General features: G+C 38.9%; 2 protein-coding genes across 9 annotated transcripts in view; one reads left to right on the forward strand and one right to left on the reverse strand.

Moving 5' to 3' along the window:
• The window catches only part of GYG1 (glycogenin 1), a 35,922-nt gene extending 17,204 nt beyond the window's left edge, over positions 1-18,718 (forward strand). The window contains exons 5-8 of one of the 2 annotated variants that reach the window (XM_017523811.2): positions 410-536; positions 14,971-15,190; positions 17,530-17,580; positions 17,844-18,718. In XM_017523811.2, coding sequence (XP_017379300.1) covers positions 410-536; positions 14,971-15,190; positions 17,530-17,580; positions 17,844-18,017 — 572 coding nt within the window. In that variant the 3' untranslated portion in view covers positions 18,018-18,718. The remainder of the gene's footprint in view (positions 1-409; positions 537-14,970; positions 15,191-17,529; positions 17,581-17,843) is intronic. The other variant, XM_017523812.2, reaches the window with a different exon arrangement.
• A 2,475-nt stretch (positions 18,719-21,193) lies between these two features.
• The window catches only part of HLTF (helicase like transcription factor), a 54,493-nt gene continuing 50,749 nt past the window's right edge, over positions 21,194-24,937 (reverse strand). For 5 of the 7 annotated variants that reach the window (XM_017523809.2, XM_017523806.2, XM_017523807.2 and 2 more), the window contains one exon: positions 21,194-23,424. In XM_017523809.2, coding sequence (XP_017379298.1) covers positions 23,272-23,424 — 153 coding nt within the window. In that variant the 3' untranslated portion in view covers positions 21,194-23,271. The remainder of the gene's footprint in view (positions 23,425-24,937) is intronic. The other 2 variants (XM_017523808.2, XM_017523804.2) reach the window with 1 other exon arrangement.

The raw sequence follows: 24,937 nt of genomic DNA on the forward strand, positions 1-24,937 counted from the left end.
AAAAAAATGGGGCCTGGGTGTGGTGGCTCACGCCTGTAATCCCAGCACTTTGGGAGGCTGAGGCGGGCGGATCACTTGAGATCAGGAGTTCAAGACCAGCCTGGCCTCACAGTGAAATCCCATCTTTATTAAAAATACAAAAAGTAGCCTGGCGTGGTGGCATGTGCCTGTCGTCCCAGCTACTTGGGACGCTGAGACAGGAGAATGACTTGAACCTGGGAGGCAGAGGTTGCAGTGAAGTGAGATTGTGCCATTGCACTCCAGCCTGGGTGACAGAGCGGGACTCTATCTCAAAAAATTAAAATAAAAATGGAATTAGTGTATTTTTAAAGGTCCAGCATGTGCTCCATTAAAGTTATTAAACTGCCCTATAGATCTGTTAACTAATTTATATGTTTTTTTCTTTTAGGTGGGGACCAAGGCATACTGAACACATTTTTTAGCAGCTGGGCAACAACTGATATCAGAAAACACCTGCCATTTATTTATAACCTAAGCAGCATTTCTATATATTCCTACCTCCCAGCATTTAAAGTGTAAGTGCAAATGGTTTAACTGTTGTTGGAGATGTTGAGGGCAGAGAAGCGGGGCGTAATATTTTGGGGCTGCCTTATTATCATTCTGAGGGAAGTAAGAGGTAGAGACTTTGAGGAAAGTTTCTCTTGTAAGAACCGTAGCTGCAAACGGGGAGAGGCCTTCATGTTATCAGTTCCTCATGCTTGACGTTAGGATACTTTGCTTCCTTTGGGACAAGGTTCCCATCAGTTCCTGGGGCACATGGCCTTCTGGTAAGTTATTCATATGCCATGGTCAAAAACATAGACTCTTAAGCTCTGGAGACTTACAACTTGGAGGAGTTGAGTTTGTGCCCAAACTCAACGTCTTCCCTGTACTAGCTGCTGAGCTTTGGTTTCCCTCACCTGCAAAAAGGTGTTAAAAGGTCCCTCATAGTCCCCTTGTGGAGATTAAGCCAGATTCAGACAGCAGTGTGTTGCTGCAACTAAGAGTAAGGGCTCTGGAGCTGGATGACGTCAGTTCACATCCTGCAGTGACCACTTCCTGGGTGGTAATCTTGGCTTACTGACTGAACGTCTCTCTGCCTCAGTGTCTTCATAGGTTTGTTATGGGTATTAAGGGAGGTAATCATGTAGCATGGTTAGAAGAGGGCCTGGTCTACCCAAGTGCTCAGTACATGTTAGATTGTTAGTCATTTTTGTTTGATAGGCAGTATAGTGCTCAGAGTAATTTCCCAAACCAGAAAGGCAAGAACGTGTCCTCACTCTGTCATTTATCTGCTACATAACTTAAGACTTTGTGCCTCAGTTCCTCCGTGTGTATAACGAGGAGGAAAATAGTACCTACCTCATGGGTTGTCAGGAGGATGAAGCGAGTTAATAAACAAAAAGTGCTCAGTGGACATTTGTCGTTTTAGGTAATGTGCTTGTTTAGCCCTGTCCCTGGTGGAGTTCCATTTGTTTGTTTGTTTTTTTTGAGAGGAAGTCTTGCTCTGATGTCCAGGCTGGAGTGCAAGTGGTGTGATCTTGGCTCACTGCAACCTCTACCTCCAGGTGCAAGTGATTCTCCTGCGTCAGCCTCCCTAATAGCTGGGATTACAGGCACGTACCACTACACATGGCTAATTTTTGTATTTTTAGTAGAGATGGGGTTTCACCACGTTGGCCAGGCTGGTCTTGAGCTCCTGGCCTCAGGTGATCGCCCACTTCACCCTCCCAAACTGCTGGGATTACAGGCTTGAGCCACTGCTCCCAGCCCTCTGGTGCACTTCTGATAAACCTTATAGCTAATACATCCTTGTTGCAATGTTTATCTCACTGTTAGGGACAGGATCCTATTATTTAGCCTCTGACTCATTTGTGTTTAACTAAGATGATGATTTAGATTTCTTGAACAGGGGCCTAGCTGTCAGGTTGATCCTGAGACAGTTGTGAGCAGCAAAGCCCTTCACTGAGTTGGGCTTGTCTGTCCAATCTCTGTCCCATATGGACATTCCTGAGTTAGCGGAAAACAAAGGGCCTTTCACTCCTCAAATTTCATTATCCAAAGTCCTCTCCATAAGTCTTGCACCACAGTAATGAGCATGTCTGGCTTTTTGTAGCAGCAGTGTTTCCTTTTCTGGGAAGACTCTGTCAATATCCTCCAGATAAGTATTAGAAGCATCTTGTGTTCTTTCCTCCCTAACTGTTCTCTTGGCATATGTCTCCAACATATTACATTCTCTCGCCTTTGTACAATAGAAACAAGCAGACTCTTAAACACACCAACTGTGTTTTGAGTAAAGCAAACAACAGGATTCACTGTCAAGGGAGGAATAGGAGAGGCATTATTCTCACCTGTTAGTCCTTGGCCTTGTAAAATACAAAACTGTCTCACATGGAAATGTGAACCTGATCCATTTTAATCCTTACTTTTATAACCCTGCCAGTTTAAATAGTGTTTCTGCAAACCATGGCAGTGTGACCCCTAGAGCTGAATTTGTCTATAATAGGGCATTTGCTTATAGTTTAATTGACTAAATTCAGTTTAGTAAGCAAAAGATGAGAGTACAGAGGAGAAAGTGTTTTGAATAGTGTGACCATTTCACTCAGTCCTGCACAGTTAGCATTTGGTTCTGTTTGACTCCATCTGATTTCCACCTTACCATTATTGAGCATCTTCCTTTCGAGGATAGCCTGGTTTATGCAGCACTGCTTGAAGTACTTTTATTTTAACACACAAGAAGGAGACGGAGCAGAGTTAAGTTTTGAGGAGTAAGACGGACTTAATTTGCTAGAACCTTGGCCCTTTTCTCTCAAGAAGCCAGTTGATTTTATATCCTCCAAATGAATTGCCCCCAGAAAACCAGTTTGAGATCTAAATTACTGAAATAGGATTGTTTTCTTCTTCCTGGCTCAGTGAGTGAGTGCTGATTTTGGAAATCCCTTGAGTTTTTTGTAACCATAGAGAATATGACACACTGGGAAAGTTGGGAGCAACTCCATGCATTAACCAGATTTCAGCTGGCCCATGGGCGGATAGGAGATGCTGCTGCTTCTGTGCAGCTGGTTCTTAGGTGGGGTCAGCTCTACATTTCTGTGATAAGGCTGCTCAGAGCCATGCTTTGTCTCTCACATTGTTGCCTATTGAGGAATGTTGAAACCAGGTCAAAGAACTAATTTTCCCTTCCCTCTGCCGGAAAAATATTTTTGCTTTTCCTGTGGAGACCCATCTCCAGAGACATTTTTCCTTACTTTTTTTTTTGGGGGGGGGGTAGGGGGAGGCTAAAAAGGCACAGGTAGTTACGTTTCTTTTATTATTATTATTATTATTATTATAAGTTAATGTAAAATTGTGGTACAAATATTTTTAAAATGAAAGTAACCCTTACAAGCATTTTGGTCATCATTGCTACTCTCCAAAGTTCCCTGTGAATTTGAAGGCCCACCCTTGGGTTCAGAATAACCTTGGTGGTCTCCAGTACTAAGTATAACCCTACAGTATGCTGTCCTTTCCTAGGATAGCATAGGTGGTGGCAGGTGGAATCGGAGACCATGGAGTGGTCTGGAGCAACTTCGGCTTCATGGAAGGAGGAATCGAGTGTTTGTCTCACCAACTCCAGACAACCATGCACTAGGATGTCCCCAAAGCAGCATAGACACCCCAGAATCTTAGAGACTTAGATATTTAGAACATTGTGGCCTTTGGGCTTATATGAAACTTTAGCTAAAGGATGCCCTAATATAAAGCAAACTTAATATGAATTTAAGCCACAGAGTAGCATATCTAGTGCCTTTCTCTCTGTTCCATTTGGTTAGAACAAAAGATAAAGGAAACAAACATTAATAGTTTTATCACTTTGAATGACTACTCAAATATAACTTCTGAAAAACAGAATTAGTAATTTTTTTGTAAGGGAAGTTCCTTTTTAACACAGCATAATTTGAAAACTAAAATGCTTGATTTAGTAATTTTTAAGTTAGTTTTTAGTATTGCATTGGAAAACAAGTCATAAATGCATTTCATTTTTTTGAGAAGGGTTTTGCTCTGTTACCTAGGCTAGAGGGCAGTGGCACAATCACAGCTCACTGCAGCCTCAGTCTCCTGAGGCTTAAGAGATCCTTTTGCCTCAGCCTCCTGATGAGTATCTGGGATTCCAGGCACATGCCACCATGCTCAGTTTGTGTGTGTGTGTGTGGGTGTGGGTGTGTGTGTTATAGAGAGGGTTTTGTCATGTTGCCCAGACTGGTCTTAAACTCCTAGGTCCAAGTGATCCTCCCACTTCAGTCTCCCAAAGTGCTGGGATTATAGGCATGAGCCACTGTGCCTAGCCCATAAATGCATTTATTAATGAAATAATATTTTTGAAAGCGCCTAGCATGATGTTCGGGATATATCATATGTTTCTTAGGCTTCTAATGAGGAAGTTTTTTTTCAAAGTTTTCTCTAACTTAAGGTTTTGTTTCATCCAGATAGCATATAGTTTGGTTTGTGCATAGTACTGCAAAAAAATCTTATTAGTCTTTTAAAAATCATTTAGTTCCATTTTTACTTTCTATTGTATCCACTAACTAAAAGCTCTCTAGGCATCTTATGCTATATAAAACACACGTAAAGAAGAGAGACAGAATTCTCTGGTATTGTTTCAAACAGCTACACAAATTAATTGACCAAATTGATTGAGTACGAAGCCTCATTGACCAAATACTTTTCATATAAATATTTTGTTTCACCCTTTACTTGAGTTTAGATATGACCAGAGACCTGACTTAGTGAGAATTAAAATTTTTTCCATTTATTTTACTACTTTAAACTTTTCTGAGGATATTCATATTTCTTTTCTAAGATTCAGACTCATTTACTAAGACCTTGTCAAACCTATTTCAATATTTTCCCCAAAGAAATTCAACCTTTAGTGTAGTGAATTCTGTTGTCCCTGTGTGTTTCTGATTTGGTTATTTTTCTTTGAGACCCCTCCTTGGCTCTAGCTCTCCACATAACTATTGTTATTGGAAGCCATAGTCTATTCTCATTTCTTTTCACACTCATATATCTTCACTCAACCCTGAGGCTGACTCAAAAAGAGTTTTGGTCATTCTTTTTTTTCCAGCCATTTGTTGGCCTGCGGGACCATTCATTGGGCTGGCAAACCTGGAGCATGTACCTTGTGCCACACTTTCAGCTCACTCAAGCCCTCAAAGATGAATAAGGGAGCTTGGAGTCTAATCCACTTAGCCACGGCTTAGGTGTACAGAGTTTCTGTATGGCGCCTGGCATAGTCTGTCATGGTTTGAGTGTTAAGAAAAAGAATCAAGCAGTGCTTGCATAGATGTCTTGTTCCCCCTTTCTGGGTGATACTGATGCCTGTTGGGGCCCCATTTCTCAGAGTGGCTATCTGGTCATTCTGACCTTATCTGAAGTGTTTATTTCATCAGATGATCTGTCCTTAGATCTCACTGCTGCATATTCTGTTGTCCTACCTGAGTCTTCATCACCAAGAGAAAAACTTCCATATCAGACCCAACCCAGCCTTTAGAGGCTGCTCTGACAATAGGACAAAGGGCACAAGGAGTGAGATCGCATGGGCAGAAGTCAACAAATGCCATCTCAGTTGAAGACGGAGCTCATGGGAGGTTAAAAGCATGGGGATTGAGTGGAAGAAGATATAACTTCTTTGGGAGGCCAAGGAGGGTGGATCTCTTGAGGCCAGGAGTTTGAAACCAGCCTAGCTAATATGCTGAAACCCCAACTCTACTAAAAGAAAACACACACAAAAAATACAAAAATTAGCTGGGCATGGTGGTGCATGCCTGTAATTCCAGCTACTCGGGAGGCTGAGGCACAAGAATCGTTTGAACCAGGGAAGCAGAGGTTTCAGTGAGCCGAGATCACACCCTTACACTCCAGCCTGGGTGACAGAGCAGAACTGTCTCCAAAAGCAAAAAGACATAACTTCCTCAGAAGTCTCAAATCTGTGGGCCACAGACTGTATTTATCACATAAGTATATTTTGTTTCTGCTACATAGAAACAAAATTATTTTTTTTAATTGTCAATGCTTTAAAAATTAGGGAATTTCACATAAAATCCAGGTTTCCAATTTGTTTGGAAAAATCAGGTATGTCCAATGTTACTGTTACAGGTGTGTGGTCTAAGTGACTGGAATGATAGAGTTGCATTTCCTGAAATGGGAAAGAACATGGGGGAGGCAAATTTGTGGAGGTAGGAATTGGTCAGAAATGAACGGAATGTATTAGGATTTAGGTACATGAAGTTTGAGGTGCATATTAGCATCCTAGTGAAAGTATGAAATAGCTAAATAGATAGAAAAGTCAAGAGTTCCAGAGAGAAGTCTGGGTAAGATATAACCGTGAGAGTTGTCAGCATATCAATGATACTTACAGTCACAAGTCAAGATGATGTAGCCAAGGGAGTGATTATCAGTCAAAGAGAATCGTGAGGATTGAACCCAAAGGCAGGAAGATAATAGGGACAAGAGAATAGAAGAATAGGAACAAGAGACAGCAAGGTGAGAGGGAACCCAGGGAAGTATGGTATTGCAGAAGCCAAGCAAGGAAAATGTTTCAAGGGGGAAGGAGTGATCTGTGTCTGGGTCCGATGCTCACAGATACGAGGACAGATATGAGATCAGCTACGAAGACAACTGAGAATTGGCACTGGATGTGGAGTGTGGAGGTTCCTGGCGACTTTGACAAGAGGACATCTGGTGGAGTGGTGGGGGAGAAAGCCTGACTGAAGTGGGTCCAGGAGAATGAAGAGGGAAAATTAGAGGCAATGAATGTAGACAGCTCTTGTGAGGCATCTGCTTTAATGGGGTGGCAGCTGGATGGGGATGTAGGTTCAAGAGAGGGTGATGGTGATTGTTGTGTAAAGACAGATATCACCACAGCATGTTTTTTTATTGCTAAGGATGATGTGGGATGTTGGGGGCAGTGACATTAACAGTGCAGAAAACTGAGGACAGACACTAGAGTGATATCCTTGGATAGGTGAAAGGGGATGGCACCTAGAACACAAGTGGAGAGATTGGCTTCAAATAAATGCCAGGACAATTCATGCTTGGCAACTTCATTGAAGGAAGGCAAAGTGTGTGGGCACAGAGGCTGGTAGGCAGGTGTTATGTTTTGGCTGAATGAATGAATCAGCAGTCAGCCAATAGAGACTAAGAATGACATGCCACTTCCATGAGAGTCTCCCTAGTGGCCTGTTGTTGTTAAGTCCTTCCTTACCTGGTCTATGAGGAGAGGCTAGCCTGGAAGATAATGCAGTTGACTAGGTCCTAGTCTAGGTTATTAAAGTCTGGGTTTGAATACCGGCATTGTTCTGATTTCCAGGGTATTATTGGGAGGATTAGTTTACAAGGCAAAGAACTTGGGTGGGTGTCTGGTCAGTTGTTTGCTGGGGATAGTACCTATCATCTAGTGGTAAGATATGCATCCTCTTGTGTTCCACAGGCCCCGCCTCAGCAACTCCACTCCTCCTCTCCATGATCAGCCCCACTCCTTGGTCACTTGGGTTTGCGACTCCTGACTTAGATTGTGTGAGTGGGTGAGACAGGAGGTGTCCAGTTGGTTGTGGGAGAAGGGCTTGTGTGTGGCTCTGTCCATGTGTGCAAGTGAGTCTGAAAAGGTGCATGAGTGAGTCTCAACATAACAGAGAACATGAGCCACAGAAGTGGGCAAGAGGATGCTTGGCACTGCTGCCATGACTCCCAGAGAATGTCCCACAAGTAGTGCTGTCTTTCTGGGCATCTGCTTGAACATTGCATGTAAAGAGCTTAGTGAGAACTAAAATTGCTCCTGTATGTACTGTCATGAATTAGTTCCTTTCCTGTTCTGAACAGTTCTTTAGTCTCATCCACATGTTACTGGCTGTTTCTCAACTACTAAACTAGTCATGAAAATTCTATCTGATCTTTTGGTAACATCAGGTCACAGGGATAATTTTAACGGCTAACATAAGCAGTATTATTGCTGGCTTGTGTTCAAACTATGTCTTGTGATCTGGACGACCCTTTTGAGATTCTATCAAGTTAAAATTAGAACACTTATTTTAAGAAATGTATGCAAGCTGAGACAACTCCCCATTACTAGGTCAGAATGAATGGCTCTCAGTAATTTAGAGACAATTGTGACATGTACTCAACTTTTTTTTTTTTTTTTTTTTTTTTTTTTTTTTTTTATTTTATTTTTTTTTTTTTTTTTTTTTTTTTTTTTTTAATTCCTGGCTGGTAGTTTGGTAAGTCAGGGAGTGAGTCAGTGAATCTTATGGTTATCCTTCCTCTGGGTTGAGGTCAGTTCAACGTTATCTTCTGACATCAGCATTTCCCCTTCTTATTCATTGGTGAACTATTTTGCTTTATTTTTATTTATTTATTTATTTATTTATTTATTGGAGACAGAGCCTCAGTCTGTTGTCTAGACTGGAGCACAGTGGTATAATCTTGGCTCACTGCAACCTCTACCTCCCAGGTTCAAGCAATTCTTCTGCCTCAGCCTCCCAGATAGCTGGGACTATAGGGGCATGCTACCATGCCCGGATAATTTTTTTTGTATTTTAGTAGAGACAGGGTTTCACCATGTTGCCCAGGGTAGTCTCAAACTCCTGAGCCCAGGCCATCTGCCACCGTTGGCCTCCCAAAGTGCTAGGATTACAGGCATGAGCCACCCTTCCCAGCCTCTATTTTGCTTTTAGCCATGCAGTGTAAATTCTGACTAATACCTGCTTGTTGCCTTTGGTGGGAGAGAGAAAACACTAGAAAAATATGCTGGGTTACCCCTTTGTAAGGTGTTCTCCTAAATTTGCATTTAGGTTAACTTAAGCAAGAAGTAATTTCTCCTTTTACTTACAACATTTGCCATTACTTCATTTTGGTATAGTAATTCTGGATTTTCATAAATGAGTAAAGGGTAACTTGATTATGATAGAAAATGATCTTTTAAAGCCATTTCTCAGAGAACATGATTGAGACATACATAAAAATAATTACTTGAAATTCATATCTAGATTGAAACTCTAGATACAAAAACAGACTAGCATTCAAGACCTGTTGCTCACCTTTTTTGTGTATGATGTGTTCTATGAAAGCTTATAGAGCAAGCCCTTCAGGTTCCTTTGCTGTGTAAGTAACTGTTTAGTTGTACAGTTAGAACATAATTGGTGTTAAAAGGACTACTAAACCTTCATATAAGGTGGCCATTGTTGGGTCCAGGCAGAATCCCTCATATCAAGCCCAGTGCTGCCCTAGATGAGTTCTAAGAACATACTTGTGATATGGCTGCCTTACACAAAATTGCAAAGTCTGGCTTCACTTCCCTCCCACCTTCCTCTCCAAGTGCCGTTTTTCCTCACTTAACAGCTGCCTTATTTCTCACTTTCTGCCCTCTTCCCGTCAAAGAGCTCTTGGGCTGGCCGAAACCTTCCATGTTCAGTGACTCACCCAGGCCTGCTCTTCTCGTAAAAAGCTGGCCCTCTAAAACCTCCTACCACTCACTACCACTATCCATTTCCATAGATATTAGGCGTGTAGTAGCAGTTTGATTAAAGTAGTGTCAGGCCAGGCATGTAATGTCAGGCTCATACCTGTAATCCCAACACTTTGGGAGGCAGAGGCAGGTGGATCGCTTAAGCTTAGGAGTTCACGACCAGCCTGGGCAACATGGTAAAGCCTCACCTCTACAAAACAAACAAACAAAAAATACAAAAACTAGCCAGGCATGGTGGCCTGTGCCTGTAGTCCCGGATACTTGGGAGGCTGAGGTGGGAGAATTGCTTGAGCCTCAGAGGTTGAAACTGCAGTGACTGGAGATCGCACCACTATAGTCCAGCCTGGCAACAGTGAGAGACCTTGTCTTAAAAAAAAAAAAAGTAATGTCAATACCTAAAGCATCTAAAAATGTTTTCATTCCTTACTGGACAGAAAGAGGGCTGAGCATAGCCCAAACCCATGATAGCTGAATCCTTTGCATGATTTCTGTAAGAAAGATACAGAAATCTTTCTTACCTCCTTTCTCATGCTTCTCTCTGCCTTCACACTCCTGAGTCTGTTTCAAGTTTGCCACTCAATAAACTGGCCCCAACTAATTTTTAAAGAAACCTACTTACATCCTAACATTTTGTGATTTGTTTTGTTGCAGAAATGTGGATACCTGTTGGTAGCTGCTCACCTCTCCTGTCTCTCCCTACTCTCCCCCTGTCTTGCTGGCACCCAAGGAATTTCTTGCCTTAGGGCAGAAAAAGCAGCCTCACCCACATTTAGGGCCCCTTAAGATCCCAGTTTCCACTTTAAACAGTCTTACTAAGGGATTTCTTAAAACGAAAACTGCCCTGCCTATGAAAGGACTATCCAGCAGATACAGTTTTTCACTTTGTTAAGGTATATGACCTAAAGAAGGTAATTTGAGGAAGGAGGATCCTTCTCCTGACCACAGGGAGCAACAGATATAGAATTAAAGATATATTCAGAGACGTGGATTTGTGAAGGTAGAGATCAGTGCGTGAGCCACGGTGAAATGCAGGGTGTGCACTGTTTCCAAATGGTGTTCCTGTTGACATTCAAGAGGAAGGCCATAGGCCATATGGAGAGGTGTTTAACCAGCATGGCACTGGTATCCAGGAGGGTTGCAGAGGCCTCTGAACCAGTTGTGTGGAGGTCCAGAGCTGTGCTGGGATATAGACGGACACAGAGGCAGTCTGTGTGCAGGGGGATTGGACCATTGTGTCCTTCCTCTGCATGAGCTCCGACACCCAAATACAGAGATAGGAGCTGGGAAGACCCTTAGACACTGTCCAACAGAGTCTACTTGTGTGTCACCCGCTGATCCTACGAAAGCACCACCCATTTCTTCTTGTTCTTCCCTTTTTTCCTTAACCTCTATGCAAACTGCATCCTTCTTGAAAGTCTGTCTTCAGTCTTCTTCAATGCTAAGTTGCTTACTTTATAACCTGCTTTTTCTGTTGCTAGGTCCTAACTATACTTGGGGGATTGTCAGGATTCTTAGGCAACCTTTTTCACTTTCAGATTGTCCATAGGCAGGAGTTAATCCATAAATTAACAAATGTCACTCAGACAATGCCCTTACAATTCTGGGAGTGTCTTACAATAGCAGCCTAGTCATGGCTAACAGCCTTGGCTCTGGAGCCAGACTGCCTGGATAGAATCCCAGCCTTGTCACTTACCACCTATGGGATCCTGGACAAGTTATTTAACTTCTTCATGCCTTAGTTTCCTCACATTGTCATTCTGGAGATTAGCTGAGTAAACCAAGCAAATGCTAACCAATGCCTGTGACATATAAATACTTCATATACTTATAATGAGTATATGAAGTATATTATTACTATTACTGCTCTTATTACTATAATAATCATTAGTGAACTGTCATGAGAGCAGGTTAGAAAAGAATACACTATATTCATATTTTAACTTTTTAAAAAATTAGTATTACTATCATGTTATGCCTGTGTTTGACATTTATATTAAGTCTAAGCAAATCATGGGCTGAAGCTTAGTGGTCAGTTAATACAAGAGGATCTAAACAGGTGCTGTAGCTCCAGGCAGGGAAGTTGAGTCAGGAGGGGTGAATGTCTGAGAAGGTGGAAGGAATACCTCATTCCTATGTGCTGTATTTTAGTCTTAGGCTCATGAGTTTGTATTGTTAGCATTGGGCAATGCCTTCCCTCCACTCTGCCCACAGGTATCAGATGATCTCTGGGATGGGTACTCCCCCATCTTATTCTTGCTTATTGTTCTGATGCATTGTCCCTGCCCCCACTTCCTGCACAAAGCCACCTCTGAAAATCCCACCTGCAGTCATTGCTTTGGAATTTCAGTAGCCCTAAATGTCAGTAGTGCCCTGATAGCCCCAACTTGTCACCTTGCTTATTTTTATGTAGATGACCCATCTTCCTGTTTGAACCAAAGCCTCTTGGGGCCACACACTGAGCATAATGCCATATACATAACAGTTGCTTGTTTAATTGATAGCTTTATCTGTGTACAAATTTGGGCATTATTATTTTTATTCTTTTAAGGATTAAATAGAGCAAGAGTGTTGTGTGTATTAGATATACTATGTGTACATATAAAGAGTAAGCATGGGGATATCAAATATCCTCTTTATTTTCCAGAAGAAACAAACCATGGAATGATCACTTAACCTTAAGAGGAAGGAGGTTTACAAATAGACTGTATTTTTCTTGCATGCTTTTAGGAGCAGCAGCAGAGAGGCAAAACCATGACAAATCCCATCTCTGCCACTTAATAGCTGTGTGACCTTGGGCATCTCTCCTCAGTCTCTCATAGCCTCAATTAACACATTAGTAAAATTTACCTTATAGAAATATTATTCCCAATCATGTCCCTAAAGAGTTTGGTCTCTATATAGTAAACTCTGATGATAGCTTTTTAACCAGTCCATAACTTTTTTTTTCTATTGAACTTTAAGAGTTTGTGTTATTTTGATCAGTATATCACGCCCAAATACCTTGGTTGTCTATAGTGTAAGTCTACTGAAATCTAACACTTGCGCCCAGTTCCTGAGGTTCTGTCTTATTTTACTTTTCTTTCGCTACTCAAAGCTTCCTCCTCTTTGCCTCTAATGGAGGATACCTGGTCAAGCACGCAGGTGCTCTCACCTGATACCTGGCCATCACCTGCCTGGAATTCCCTATGTTATCATCAGCTACCCAGATCACATCTGCTGTATTTAGCTTGAAATCACATCCCGCTATCTTAGCACCTCTGCTCCCATTGAAGCTGGATAGAGCCCATCCTGCTGTGAATTCCTGAGCACTCACGGTTCCTGTTTTCCCTTTGGCAGTTGTTACATTCACATTTGTTTTTTGTTTTTAATATACATAGATTTCCTTCCAGCTAGGACAGAACCACACTTTATTCCTACTCTTTTAAAGATATTCTTTATTGTGAAATGGAGCATCTATACAAAAGAATATATATATTTTAAAAATTCAGTGTTTAAAAATACCACCCAAGTTAAGAAATAGAATACAACCAGTGCCTTAGAAGTCTCTTTTTGTCTCTTCCCAATCATAGCTTCCTCTCTCAACCAGAGGTAACCAGTATCATGAAATTTATATTGATTATAGTTTTCTAATCTTTAAACAATACCTTTTTTCTTGTTTTGCTTTTTTTTTTTTTTTTTTTTTGAGACAGAGTCTCACTGTATCACCAGGCTGGAGTGCAGTGGCGCGATCTCAGCTCACTGCAACCTCTGACTCGCTGGTTCAAGGGATTCTACTGCCTCAACCTCCCGAGTAGCTGGGATTACAGATGCCTGCCACCACCCTCAGCTAATTTTTGTATTTTTAGTAGAGATGGGGTTTTGCCATGTTGGCTAGGATGGTTTCGATCTCCTGACCTCATGGACCGCCTGCCTTGGCCTCCCAAAGTGCTAGGATTACAGGTGTAAGCCACCATACCCGGCCTGTTTTGCCTTTATGTAAGTGGAGTAATATGTATGTAATTGTTTGACCCGTTGCTTTTTTCTACATAAATGCTTTAAAAATTCATCTTTTTGCTGCATGATGTGTATAAGTATAGTTCATTTATTTTAGATTGTATTCCATGCTGTGAATATAGCAGAATTTTCCTTTAAAAAAGATTGGAGGCCAGGCATGGTGGCTCACGCCTGTAATCCCAGCACTTTGGGAGGCCGAGGTGAGCGGATCATGAAGTCAGGAGTTTGAGATCAGCCTGACCAACATGGTGAAACCCCGTCTCTACTAAAAAATATATAAAAATTAGCCGGGTGTGGTGGCATGTGCCTGTAATCCCAGCTATTCAGGAGGCTGAGGCAGGAGAATTGCTTGAACCTGGGAGGCAGAGGTTGCAGTAAGCCAAGATCGCACCACTGTACTCCAACCTGGGAGACAGAGCGAGACTGTCTCAAAAAAAAAAAAAAGATTGGATATATAACTATAAAATCTCAGTGACATTCAACAATAAGCAAATATTTCTTATATGTTGGTGGGTTGGCTGGGACAGCTCTGATGATCTCAGCAGGGTTTGGAGCAAGGCTACAGGTTTGGTCCACATCTGTTCCATGTTTTTTTCTGGAACCAGCAAGAACCCAGGGCATGTTCTGCTGGCAGAAGTGTTAATTTCTCAGAGGGTGAACAGAAATAAGCAATGCTTCTGTTAAGGCACACCACAGGACCATGTCCAACATCAGGTGGGAAAGTGTCCTCCCCCTGAGGAGGCTGGGAGTGATGTAGACTTGCTGAGCAGAAATCTAATTAGATATTTGGGTTGCTTTCAGTTTTTGACTATTTCAAACAGTGCTGCTGCTGTGAACATTTTGATTATGTCTCTTGTTGCACATACACAAGAGTTTCTTTAGGGTATGTGCCTAGGAGCCAAGCTGCTGGGCTGTACAGCATGAGCATTTTTAATTTTACTAGGTAATACCAAATACTTTCCAAGTGTTGTGCCTGTTCTGTCCACAATGGATTGGTGCTTCAGTGTTGCACTGAACCAATATTACATTTATATTTTTTATATGTATGTAACACACAACTGAATGAATACTTTTAAAAGTATGCCTCACAATTTCACAGTGAACTCAGTTTGTTTTTGAAACTGTACTGCAGGATAGAAAGTACACTGTTCAGGCCACAGAACAAGGAGGCCAAGGTGGGAGAAATCACTTCAGGCCAGGAGTTTAAGACCAGGCTGGGTACCCTGTCTCTCTCTCTCTCTATATAAAAAAACATTAGCTAGGTATGGTGGCTTGTGCTACTCAGGAGGCTAAGGTGGGAAGTTCAAGACTATAGTGAGCTATCATGCTACTGCACTCCAGCCTCGGTGACAGTGAGACCCTGTCTCTTAAAAAAAAGAACAAAAGCAAGCTACAAAACAAAGTGCTGTTAAGTGCTGCTTATCTTTTTTTCAGTACTCAGAATCCACTAACTGTTTCAACTTGCGTTCACTTGGCAGGTTTGGTGCAAGTGCGAAAGTTGTGCATTTCCTGGGAAGAGTCAAACCATGGAATTATACTTATGATCCCAAAACAAAAAGTGTCAAAAGTGAGTCCCATGATCCCAACATGACTCATCCAGAGTTTCTTATCTTGTGGTGGAACATCTTTACCACCACCGTTTTACCTCTGCTTCAACAATTTGGCCTTGTCAAAGACACCTGCTCATACGTAAATGTGGTAGGTTCTGTTTCTTTTCTTTAGATCATTTAATGCTGCTTTTAAAACACTTGTTGTGTCAATAGAGATGGGGATTATTTAGCAGCATTTTAAACAGAGATAAATAAAACTTTGTGGAAAGAAAACAGTATCGATCTTAGAGGGGAGAAACCCTACCAGCAAAGAAATAGCAGACATAAACTGTGTGGCAGATTTCTTTAGATCTGAGAACATAGTTTTTTAGAATTTTGTATATATACCCATATACTTTAACTCTAAAATGCTTAGCCCATTCTCCTCTGAAAAGATTTTGGGATTTATTCCTCAAGTAGTGTTCTATAAAAATAACACCCCATTGGATATTTTAGGAACCACAAACCTTTAGATGTATCTACTTTATATTTGCCATCTGCTTAGAAGAATGTGTTTTCAGTGAAAACCACAATATGAACATACAGTAAATAACTGTTACATATTAAGATATAAGAGAACAGAATGGGTGAATTATAATCAGATAATCAGTTAATCACCTGGCTATAAGAGATTACATGGGAGATTATTCTCCTCTGTGGTATAGATTTTAGCCATTTCACTTACGAGCATTTACTAAAATATAGAAAGGAGAAAGCGAGAAAGAACTGACACTTGCATTCTTACTCTGAGTGCTTTATATGGATCATGACATAATTGTACAGCAGTGGTCCCCAATGTGTTTTCAGTGAAAATCACAATATGAACATCCAGTAAATAACTGTTAAATATTAAGTAAGTTTTTTGGCACTAGACACTAGTTTTGTGGAAGACAATTTTTCCATGGACCAGTGTGGGGAATGGTTTCAGGATAAGGCTGTTCCACCTCAGATCATCGGCATTAGATTCTCAAAAGAGGCACACAAACTAGATCGTTTGCATGCACAGTTCACAATAGGGTTCACGCTTCTATGAGACTCTAATGCCACCACTGATCTGACAAGAGGCAGAGCTCAGGCGGTAATTCTTGCTTGCTTGCCACTCAACTTCTGCCGTGCAGCCCGGTTCCTAACAGGTCATGGACCACTACTGGTCTGTGGCCTGGGGGTTGGGGACCCCTGTCATACAGTACTTGACACCGTCTGGCACATAGTAAATGCTTAATGAAAGTTAGCTATTCTTATTTAACCCTTAAAACCACCATATTAAAGACTATTAGTAAGTACTGTTAAGTATATTAAGTATTAATATCTCCTTTTATAAGTACTGTTAAGTATATTAAGTATTAATCTCTCCTTTTATAGAGAAATTAACTGAGGCTTAAAGAAGTTACATAACTTAGCTTAGTTATGTAACAGACTAGTCAAGTAGCAGAATGGGCCTCAAACCCAGGTCTGAGAGACTTATCCCTATGAAAATTTGAGATAGACCATGCTTAATAGTAATGATCTGCAGCCCAGAATTAAGATAGTACCTTTTTTTATGGCAGGGGAAGGGAGAGTTACACTTTAAATGCTAAACTATTTTAAGTTATGCCCAGTATACTTGGCTTGACCTCAGAGACGTCTCTTTTTGCATGTAAATTCATAGCCCCCCTGTTGTGAACAGAGGACTCTGGAATTGCGACTCTGTATCATTACCGTTGCCAAGTGCAAGGCAAGGGCAGGACTAATCCAATGTAACGACTTCCTTATGTTGCCTCAACTATAATGCAATCCTGTACCCAAACACCTTAAAGTTCTATTGTATTTAAATACATACCTATATGCTTACATATAAATAGTAACAAAACTGGAGTCAAAATGTTTTTTCCACCATTTTCTCTGTTAAAAGCAATACTTGTTTGTATTCGTTTACCTTCCTTTTTCTCTGCTAAGATTTCTAGTACCTTTGCACCTTAGCACCTTTTGAAGGATAGCATTGGTATTCTTTTATGGTACATTTGAAGTTGATCACCTATCTATATGTAATGAGAATCAAATTTAATGTAGGCCAGGTCTGCTCTGTTTGTTGCACATTTACCCTGTTCCTTCTGCAACATGAGGGCTGAGAATTATGAACCAAGGAAAGGTGAAGATGGGAACTGAAAGTTGTTCAAAACTAAGCAAATTAACAGAAGCTACAAGAACAGATGATACTTGGTAATCCAAATGAAAGCTTGAATAAGCAGAGAAGTTTGGTACATAGTCTCAAACCAGTTTAACTTTCCTTATAATATTACAACTGTATGTGTTGCGGCTCTCTAGTTAGGTTCTTTCTGAAATGTAGCCTGTGGGGTATCATTTTGTTTAAGTTCTCAACCTTTCAGAGCCCACACAGATTGAGAATTTATCTTGAGACTTGTGTTCCCTTGTCCATCCATCTTACACTTTCTAATGAACTGTTTGCAGCTTTCAGACTTGGTCTATACACTGGCTTTCTCTTGTGGCTTCTGTAGAAAGGTATGCAGAACTTAAACATTAACCCTAATTACTTTGTTCTCCCAATGTTTTCACTGAGTCAAGAAGTCTTCATTTCGTTAGGAAAAAATCATATAATCTTTATATTTTTGTGTCTTTTTTGTTTGTTTCATGTAATACTTTTCAGTTTTTGCTGCTTTGCATGATGATTCATCCTGGCCTTTCTCACTGTCTTCAATATATTGCATTCTTTAAAATGGTTTGATTTTCAGCTCTCATAGAGTCAATTATGCTTTCCTTTCTAGGAAGATGTCTCAGGAGCCATATCACATCTGTCCCTTGGGGAGATCCCAGCTATGGCACAGCCTTTTGTATCCTCGGAAGAACGGAAGGAACGGTGGGAACAAGGCCAGGCCGATTATATGGGAGCAGATTCCTTTGACAACATCAAGAGGAAACTTGACACTTACCTCCAGTAGAAACACTGCATTTTCCTGTGAACACATCCACTTCACAAGCCTTCTTTCTGATACTTAGTATCTAGAGCTGGGTTGAGAAAAGTCTGTTACAGTTGCTAGAGGTTTTCACTAAAACTTATCAGATGAGAGCTTTTTGTAGGACAAGAAGTGAGAACTGGGCAAAAGTTGTAAAGCAGCAATTCTGTTATATGGACAGTGTTGTGCTTTTTAATCCTATTTAGCTCGTTTCAGAAATTCTTACTTTTGTTGACTGCCAACATACGAAGTAAGGGAAACTCAATATTAAGCTGTTAAGATGGCTATATCATTTCTTAAAATCTGCAGAGCCTGGTTCTAAATCAGTCACTCCCCTCAGAAGCAGACATGGCATCTGTTCCTTGCTTACTTGTTGGTTGTGCCTACCTTTCACTAGACCTACATTTTAGAATTGCCCAGTGCTGCCAGAATGAGTGATTGTAATTCTGCTTTCAGGTAAAGATAGCCTATATTAACACTGCTGAGTGATTCATAAACTATCAACAAAAAGCATTAACCCATTTTATTTCCTGGTCTTAGTGTCTGAAGATGTTCACCAGTTTTCTATGTACAGTAAGGCAGCATGCTAAAATGCTTTTGTTCAGTTCTGTATATTTGAAAATAGCAGTGTGTTCTCTGATGGTTACCTGCAGTGGCACCCTGTATGGAAAATAAAGACTTATAGCCATATCTTGGTTGTTTAATTAAATTAAGGAATCTCACCACACACCCTTGAAAAAACCTATTAGGGAATTTTTCATAATTTTTGGAATTTGTCAGTTTTAAAAAACAGTGTAAAGCTTGACACTGGGATATATGCTTCAAAAACTGGTATCTATGATTTCAATCTAATTGTTTTTCTGTGATGTGATGGATCTGATAGATCAGAACAAACTCAGATCAAACGTACATAGTGTCATCCATACTGTACCTCCCTAAATGGGTATTTAGCTATTTAGAATATTTTAACCTTGAAATCATTCATAACTGTCAGAATCAACACTGGGTCCAGTGCCTACTAGTGTTTTATCTATGATTTAAAATGATAGAATGGAAAAGCATATTTATTAAATTTATAGACCATTCTAGGTTGTAAGAGATGGCAAGCTAGAGAAGGGTAGGATCCAAGCTGACTTTTTAAAACCAAAATGAGTAGTCAAATGATTCTGTAGAAGAAAAAAAGGACGGTTAACCATGACAGGAAGAAACTTGAGAGGTTTGATTGGGCAGATGATGCATAGCTTTTGTGACCTAGCCTTCAAGTTCACCCTCCTTATTCAGACTGATGTGAATTAATACACAACCATATAGACAGCTTAAGTCAAGAATGGTTGGGGCTACCTTGAAGGCTGTTACCACAGGAGCTCAAGAAGAATCTGAGGATTTACCTAGAATTATAGTAAATGAATAAATGATTTCTGAAAATAAACTAGCTAATTGGACTGGTGAAGAATAAATCACTATTGATCTTCAAGTACAATGAAACATTTACCAAAGATTTAAGTGCCTCCATGTGTCAGGTACTGTGGTACAAAGACTTCTCAAAATAATTTTGGCTAGTCAGAAGTCTTTCTGGCTTCCGAGTGCCTGGTTAAGATGAACAGAAACACAGTCTTCAGATTAAAAAAGGTCTTATTTTTATGGCCATTCAATATGCATTCAATGTTTTTTCTATGTACTACTGTTCATTCTCTATTTTTTTTGTTTTTTTTGTTTTTTTTTTTTATACAGAGACTCACTTTCTTACCAGGCTGGCTGGTGTGCAGTGGTGCAATCTCAGCTCAATGCAACCTCCTCCTCCCAGGTTCAAGCGATTCTCCTGCCTTACCATTCCCTGGTAGCTGAGACTACAGATGTGCACCACCATGCCCAGCTAATTTTTGTATTTTTTTCAGTAGAGATGGGGTTTCACCGTGTTGACCAGGATGGTCTTGATTTCTTGACCTTGTGATCCGCCCACCTCAGCCTCCCAAAGTGCTGGGACTACAGGCATGAGCCACCGAGATTCATTCTCTATTTTTTACACAGTAGCATATCAGAAAGCTCTAAGGTGAAAAGCTTATATAATTTCAACATTTTTAATAAGTATTTAGTGAAGGCTATTAACTTCTGGAATCAGAAAGAATGACAGGCTTACCATAAGACATAGCATATAATGCTGTCAAGTTATTTGGCTAGAAAGTCATGGAACTAATAGATTCTTTTCCTTCTGTGATCTATGTTTTAAGGTGAGGTATTAACTTTCATGTAAAGCTATACAAATATTGGGAAATCTTTTCTAGGGAGTCCAGAATACTAAGGGTTACTTAGTAAAATGTATAAAAAGGCAACAGTTACTCAAATTACAAGACATATTTGCAGAGGTGATCCACATATACTTACCGCTTGCAATGGTAGGTATGACCTTTGGTTTTAAGACAAACTTGCCCACAACAGAGGTCAAATCCATGCCTTTGGAGATTAGCTCCATGGTGGATGGAGCGATGGTTTATGCATAAAGTAAATGTTTACCTTAATTCTCCTTATGCCCATATTGTCCTGCTGTATAAACCTTTTGCAGATATTTTGAAGTTAATGTGTTAACTTGAGGTTAAACATTTGAGTTCTTTTTATGAGCCAAACATCAAATATGCCTTTATATTTTTAATGAATCTCATCCAAATGCTAATGCATCAACTTTGGCAAGTACTATAAATAAGAAAAAAAAAAATACAGCAATGTCTTTGCTATTCCCCAAAACAAAGCATACACTGCCTAAGATAATTTTATTAGTACTAAACTGGTAATAAACTACATAGGATTAGTTTCTTGATTACTATTTCCAGTTCAAAAGGTGTAATTTTAAGAACAAAATGTACAATGATTCAGAGTGCTACCTGTGTATATATAGGTACTATCACAACTCCTTTTTTTCTTCCAGATGAGGAAATTGATTGGAACCAATGTTTTTAGATCAAAGTATTTTAAATAACCACTCTGATTTCTGAACAAGAGTTTGAACCACTTAAACTGAGCACAATAAAGGTAGGATATAAGTACATTATTCTGTTACACTAATCTTCATGTACTCCCAATTAAAAAAAGGAACACATAGAAATGTGAGAATTAATGAAATATTTTCTATGAAGATAAACTCAAAATTATGGCACTGAGGAACATAATAAACATTTGAAATTTTTATTGATGTTTAAATTTAAAATCCAGTTTGAACCACAAAATTCAGTTTGAATCACAAGTGGTAATACAATGTCTTCAATATTTTTCTAAAGTTATTTTTCTATGTAATAATAAAACAACAGCATAGCATAATATGAAGTTTTCATTCCAGTGGCTTTTTTTATATATCCTTCTTAGGAAGGACAAATTCAATTTTTTTAATTAAACTTTTCAAATTTAACAGTATGTAATAGAACTGTACAAAACAAAAAGACATTTTTTAAACAATCTGCCAAACTTATGAATGTTTTTAAAAACAACTTTGTAAATATCTGAGTAATGAAGCAAGCTGTCCTCCCTTTACCTTTGTAGTGAATTTGTAAAGCTTTGTCTTTGAAAGTAGGAAGAGTAGATTGTGTTGTCTTTTGCCGAAAACTGTTTATACTTAATCTCAGTGAAGTATTGTTATATGAAGAACCCATATTCTGATTAACTTGATTTTTTGTGTGTAATGCTTGATCTACCAGGTAACTTCCCTATTGCTCCTAATGCTAGCGGGGTAATCCCAAATTATTATTCCACCGTCATCCCTGAAAAAAGGTCTTGGTTTTGATGATGAAAAGCAGCCCTTTCCTCACCTGCTACTGCCTCCAAAAGGGACCAGGAAGATACTAGCTGGCTAATTCACTTTTGAGCAAGAAAACAGGGCACAGGGAGGAAAGGACTTAGCTAGTGAGATTTGGCGTATACCTTAAATGTGCACCCTATAACACAACATTGTCTCCAATCACATTTTTCTATCAAATCACTCCCAATACTCTAAAATCTCAAGTATTATTAAATCTGTACCATCAAACATGAAGCTTCTCTTGTTAATCTCTTCTTCTTTGGATTAAAATTTCCCTTTGAAATAAAACCACCTACCTAGTCTGACTGCTAAATTTCTAGCTTGTTTATTTTAAATATGACTCAGGAGTCCCCCAGAATGCTGCAGCAACTAAGTTTGCTTATTAACAAAAAGGTAAAAAAAAAAACAAAAAACAAAAAAATAAACCTAATTCTATAGATAGATGTAACGATGAATTACTGAAGTTGAAAATCAAATTCTGATTCTAAACACATAACCAATTTTTACATTCAGGATTAAGATGTCTTTAAAAGTTGAAACGACTTTGGAGATCATCCAGCCCAACTTCCATCCAGATATCACGCCTCTCACATATAGTAGTCTTCTGAATTATAAAAATTTATAGTTACTTCCAAAAAAAGCTACATAAATAAAAATTATTTATAGAAATATCTATTTAGCAGTTCCATAATTTAAAATATTCAAATCGAATTGGGTAGGATTGGTTTGCCTCTCACTCCCATAGACTATATTTACACCCTAGACACAGCAAGTTACATTTAAACAATGAATGTAGTACTACTTAACTAAAATGGAGAAACAGTACTCTTAACATAATCTCTAATTTTTTCATGAACATAAAACTCCAAGTCACTTACGTGAACTATATATCTCAATGTACGATAGAGAAAAAAAAACTCTGCTAACCTGGACTTTGGTCTCTTTTAAGATTTGGTTCTAGAATGCAAATATGTTTTTCGAAAGCCCAATAAAATTAATTCTTTTATAGTTCATATATATTGTTTACAAGGACTACAAACACTGCATCACATACTGGAGGCTTTGGTGAATAACTAAGCGTCCAACATAGAAAATAACTATTTGGTCAAAAGTATAAAAGGTCTGACCTTATTTGAAATACGAAAAAGCTGAGTACTTGGAAGATATATGAAAATACTCAGCATAGATACTATGAAAAGCTGAATAACAAAGTAACATTTTTCTCAAAAAATTATTTTAGGCCACTGTATATAACGGAACTTATTGCTACTTGAAGTTTCATTAAAAATATGTTCATATATAGAAGAAATTGTGTCAGTAATACCTCTTCACTAATATAAAACAATATGCCCCTTTTAGAAAACATGTTCTCTAGATCTCATTTCTAAAACTGTGTTTTTCTTATTTCCAAAACTTAAGTATCCAATCAAACTGACCTTACTAAAATCCCACAAATTATAAATCAATTAATGTTCTGATTTCGTTAATTTTAGCTTGTTTCATTTCATCAGCATTTGGTTTTTTAGTTCCAAAGGCTCCTGCTGCAAGTTCTCTCTTTTTGTTTTGTATTTTCAGCATATTTTCTTCAACAGAGTCCTTTACAATGAACTTTAAAAAGAAAAATAAAAAAGTTAAATTGGTTAGTTTTTAAAACTACGAAAACTAAATGAACTATTATGGAGTACTGAGAAGAATGAAGGAAGGATAAACAGGATAACAACACTGCGCACTAAAAATGGAAAAAGTTAAATTTTGAGATGAGAATGTTAGTCTACCATAAAATAACTTGTACTCTTCCAAGTGTTAATGTAGCTTTTGCGAATGTGCAATAATTAGAAAGTATTTATATCAGCTGGGCGTGATGGCTCACACCTGTAATCCCAGCACTTTGGGGGGCCAAGGCAGGTGGATCACTTCAGGCCAGGAGTTCAAGACCAGCCCAGCCAATATGGTAAAACACCATCTCTACTAAAAATACAAAAGTTAGCCAAGCGTGGTGGCATGCACCTGTAAACTCCTGACCTTGTGATCCACCCACCTCGGCCTCCCACAGTGCTGGGATTATAGTCATGAGCCATCACGCACGGCCAAAACCTTGATTTTAAAATACCCTAATTAAGCTAGTAATGAATGTCTCAACCTTACATATTTAATGTGAAACATAAAAGGATTCTCAACAAAAACAGAAACAAGTAAAGAATGATCACTATCTGCTACTACTTAACATTGTTTAAGAAGTCCCAATTACTGCAATACCTAAAGAAGCTGTATAATAAAATTTTACTGAAATACATAAAAGATCTACATAAATGGAGAAGAGATACTATGTTCCTGTATGGAAACATTCCTTATTTATAAAGAAAAACAGTTCTCAAAAGTAATAATTCAATAAATCTCAAACAAGATATCTTAAATGGGATTTTATAACCAAAATCTGAAGTTAAATACAAGAATAAAAATAACCACCAATACAATTTTCAAAAAGGATAAACAGAACATTTTACCTTATCAGATATCAAAACTTACTTTAGGAAATCATAGTTATTATAAAAGTAATATTGCCCTAAGAAAAGGAAAAGAGATCAGTGGAACGGAATAGTCTAGAAAGATACCCAAGTAATATATACAAATTAATTTATGATAAAAGTGACATTTCATACTAGTAGGGAAAAAGTTGGAATTTTCAAAGAAAAAAAAAAGATGTGATGTGACATAACAAATCATTCTTCATCTGAAAAAAGAGTAAACTTAGACTCATATCACAAATACAATCTTCCAAAAGAACCAGAAGTAAATACAGAATAGTTGGAAAAATGTGAAAATAAAGCCTTCTGTCCTAGGTAAGACCTTAAAACCTAAACATATAAAAAAGGCTGACGTTTTAAATCATAAAAATTTTAAAACTTTTTTATGACAAAAAAATGTAGTTTAAAGACAAGGAATAATATGGGATAAACCATTTCCAGCATACATTAAACAAAAGATTTAAAATCAGACTGTATCAGGGAGTCCTTTATACTATAAAATTGTACTATACCATAACTATGAGAACAGGACAGAAGATATAAATAATTCACAGAAAAAACATTCATGAACAAGATATGTGAAATATACTCAAGGT

The sequence above is a fragment of the Cebus imitator genome, unplaced genomic scaffold, assembly GCF_001604975.1.
Source record: "Cebus imitator isolate Cc_AM_T3 unplaced genomic scaffold, Cebus_imitator-1.0 Scaffold30, whole genome shotgun sequence".
In the NCBI taxonomy this organism is placed as follows: Eukaryota; Metazoa; Chordata; class Mammalia; order Primates; family Cebidae; genus Cebus; species Cebus imitator.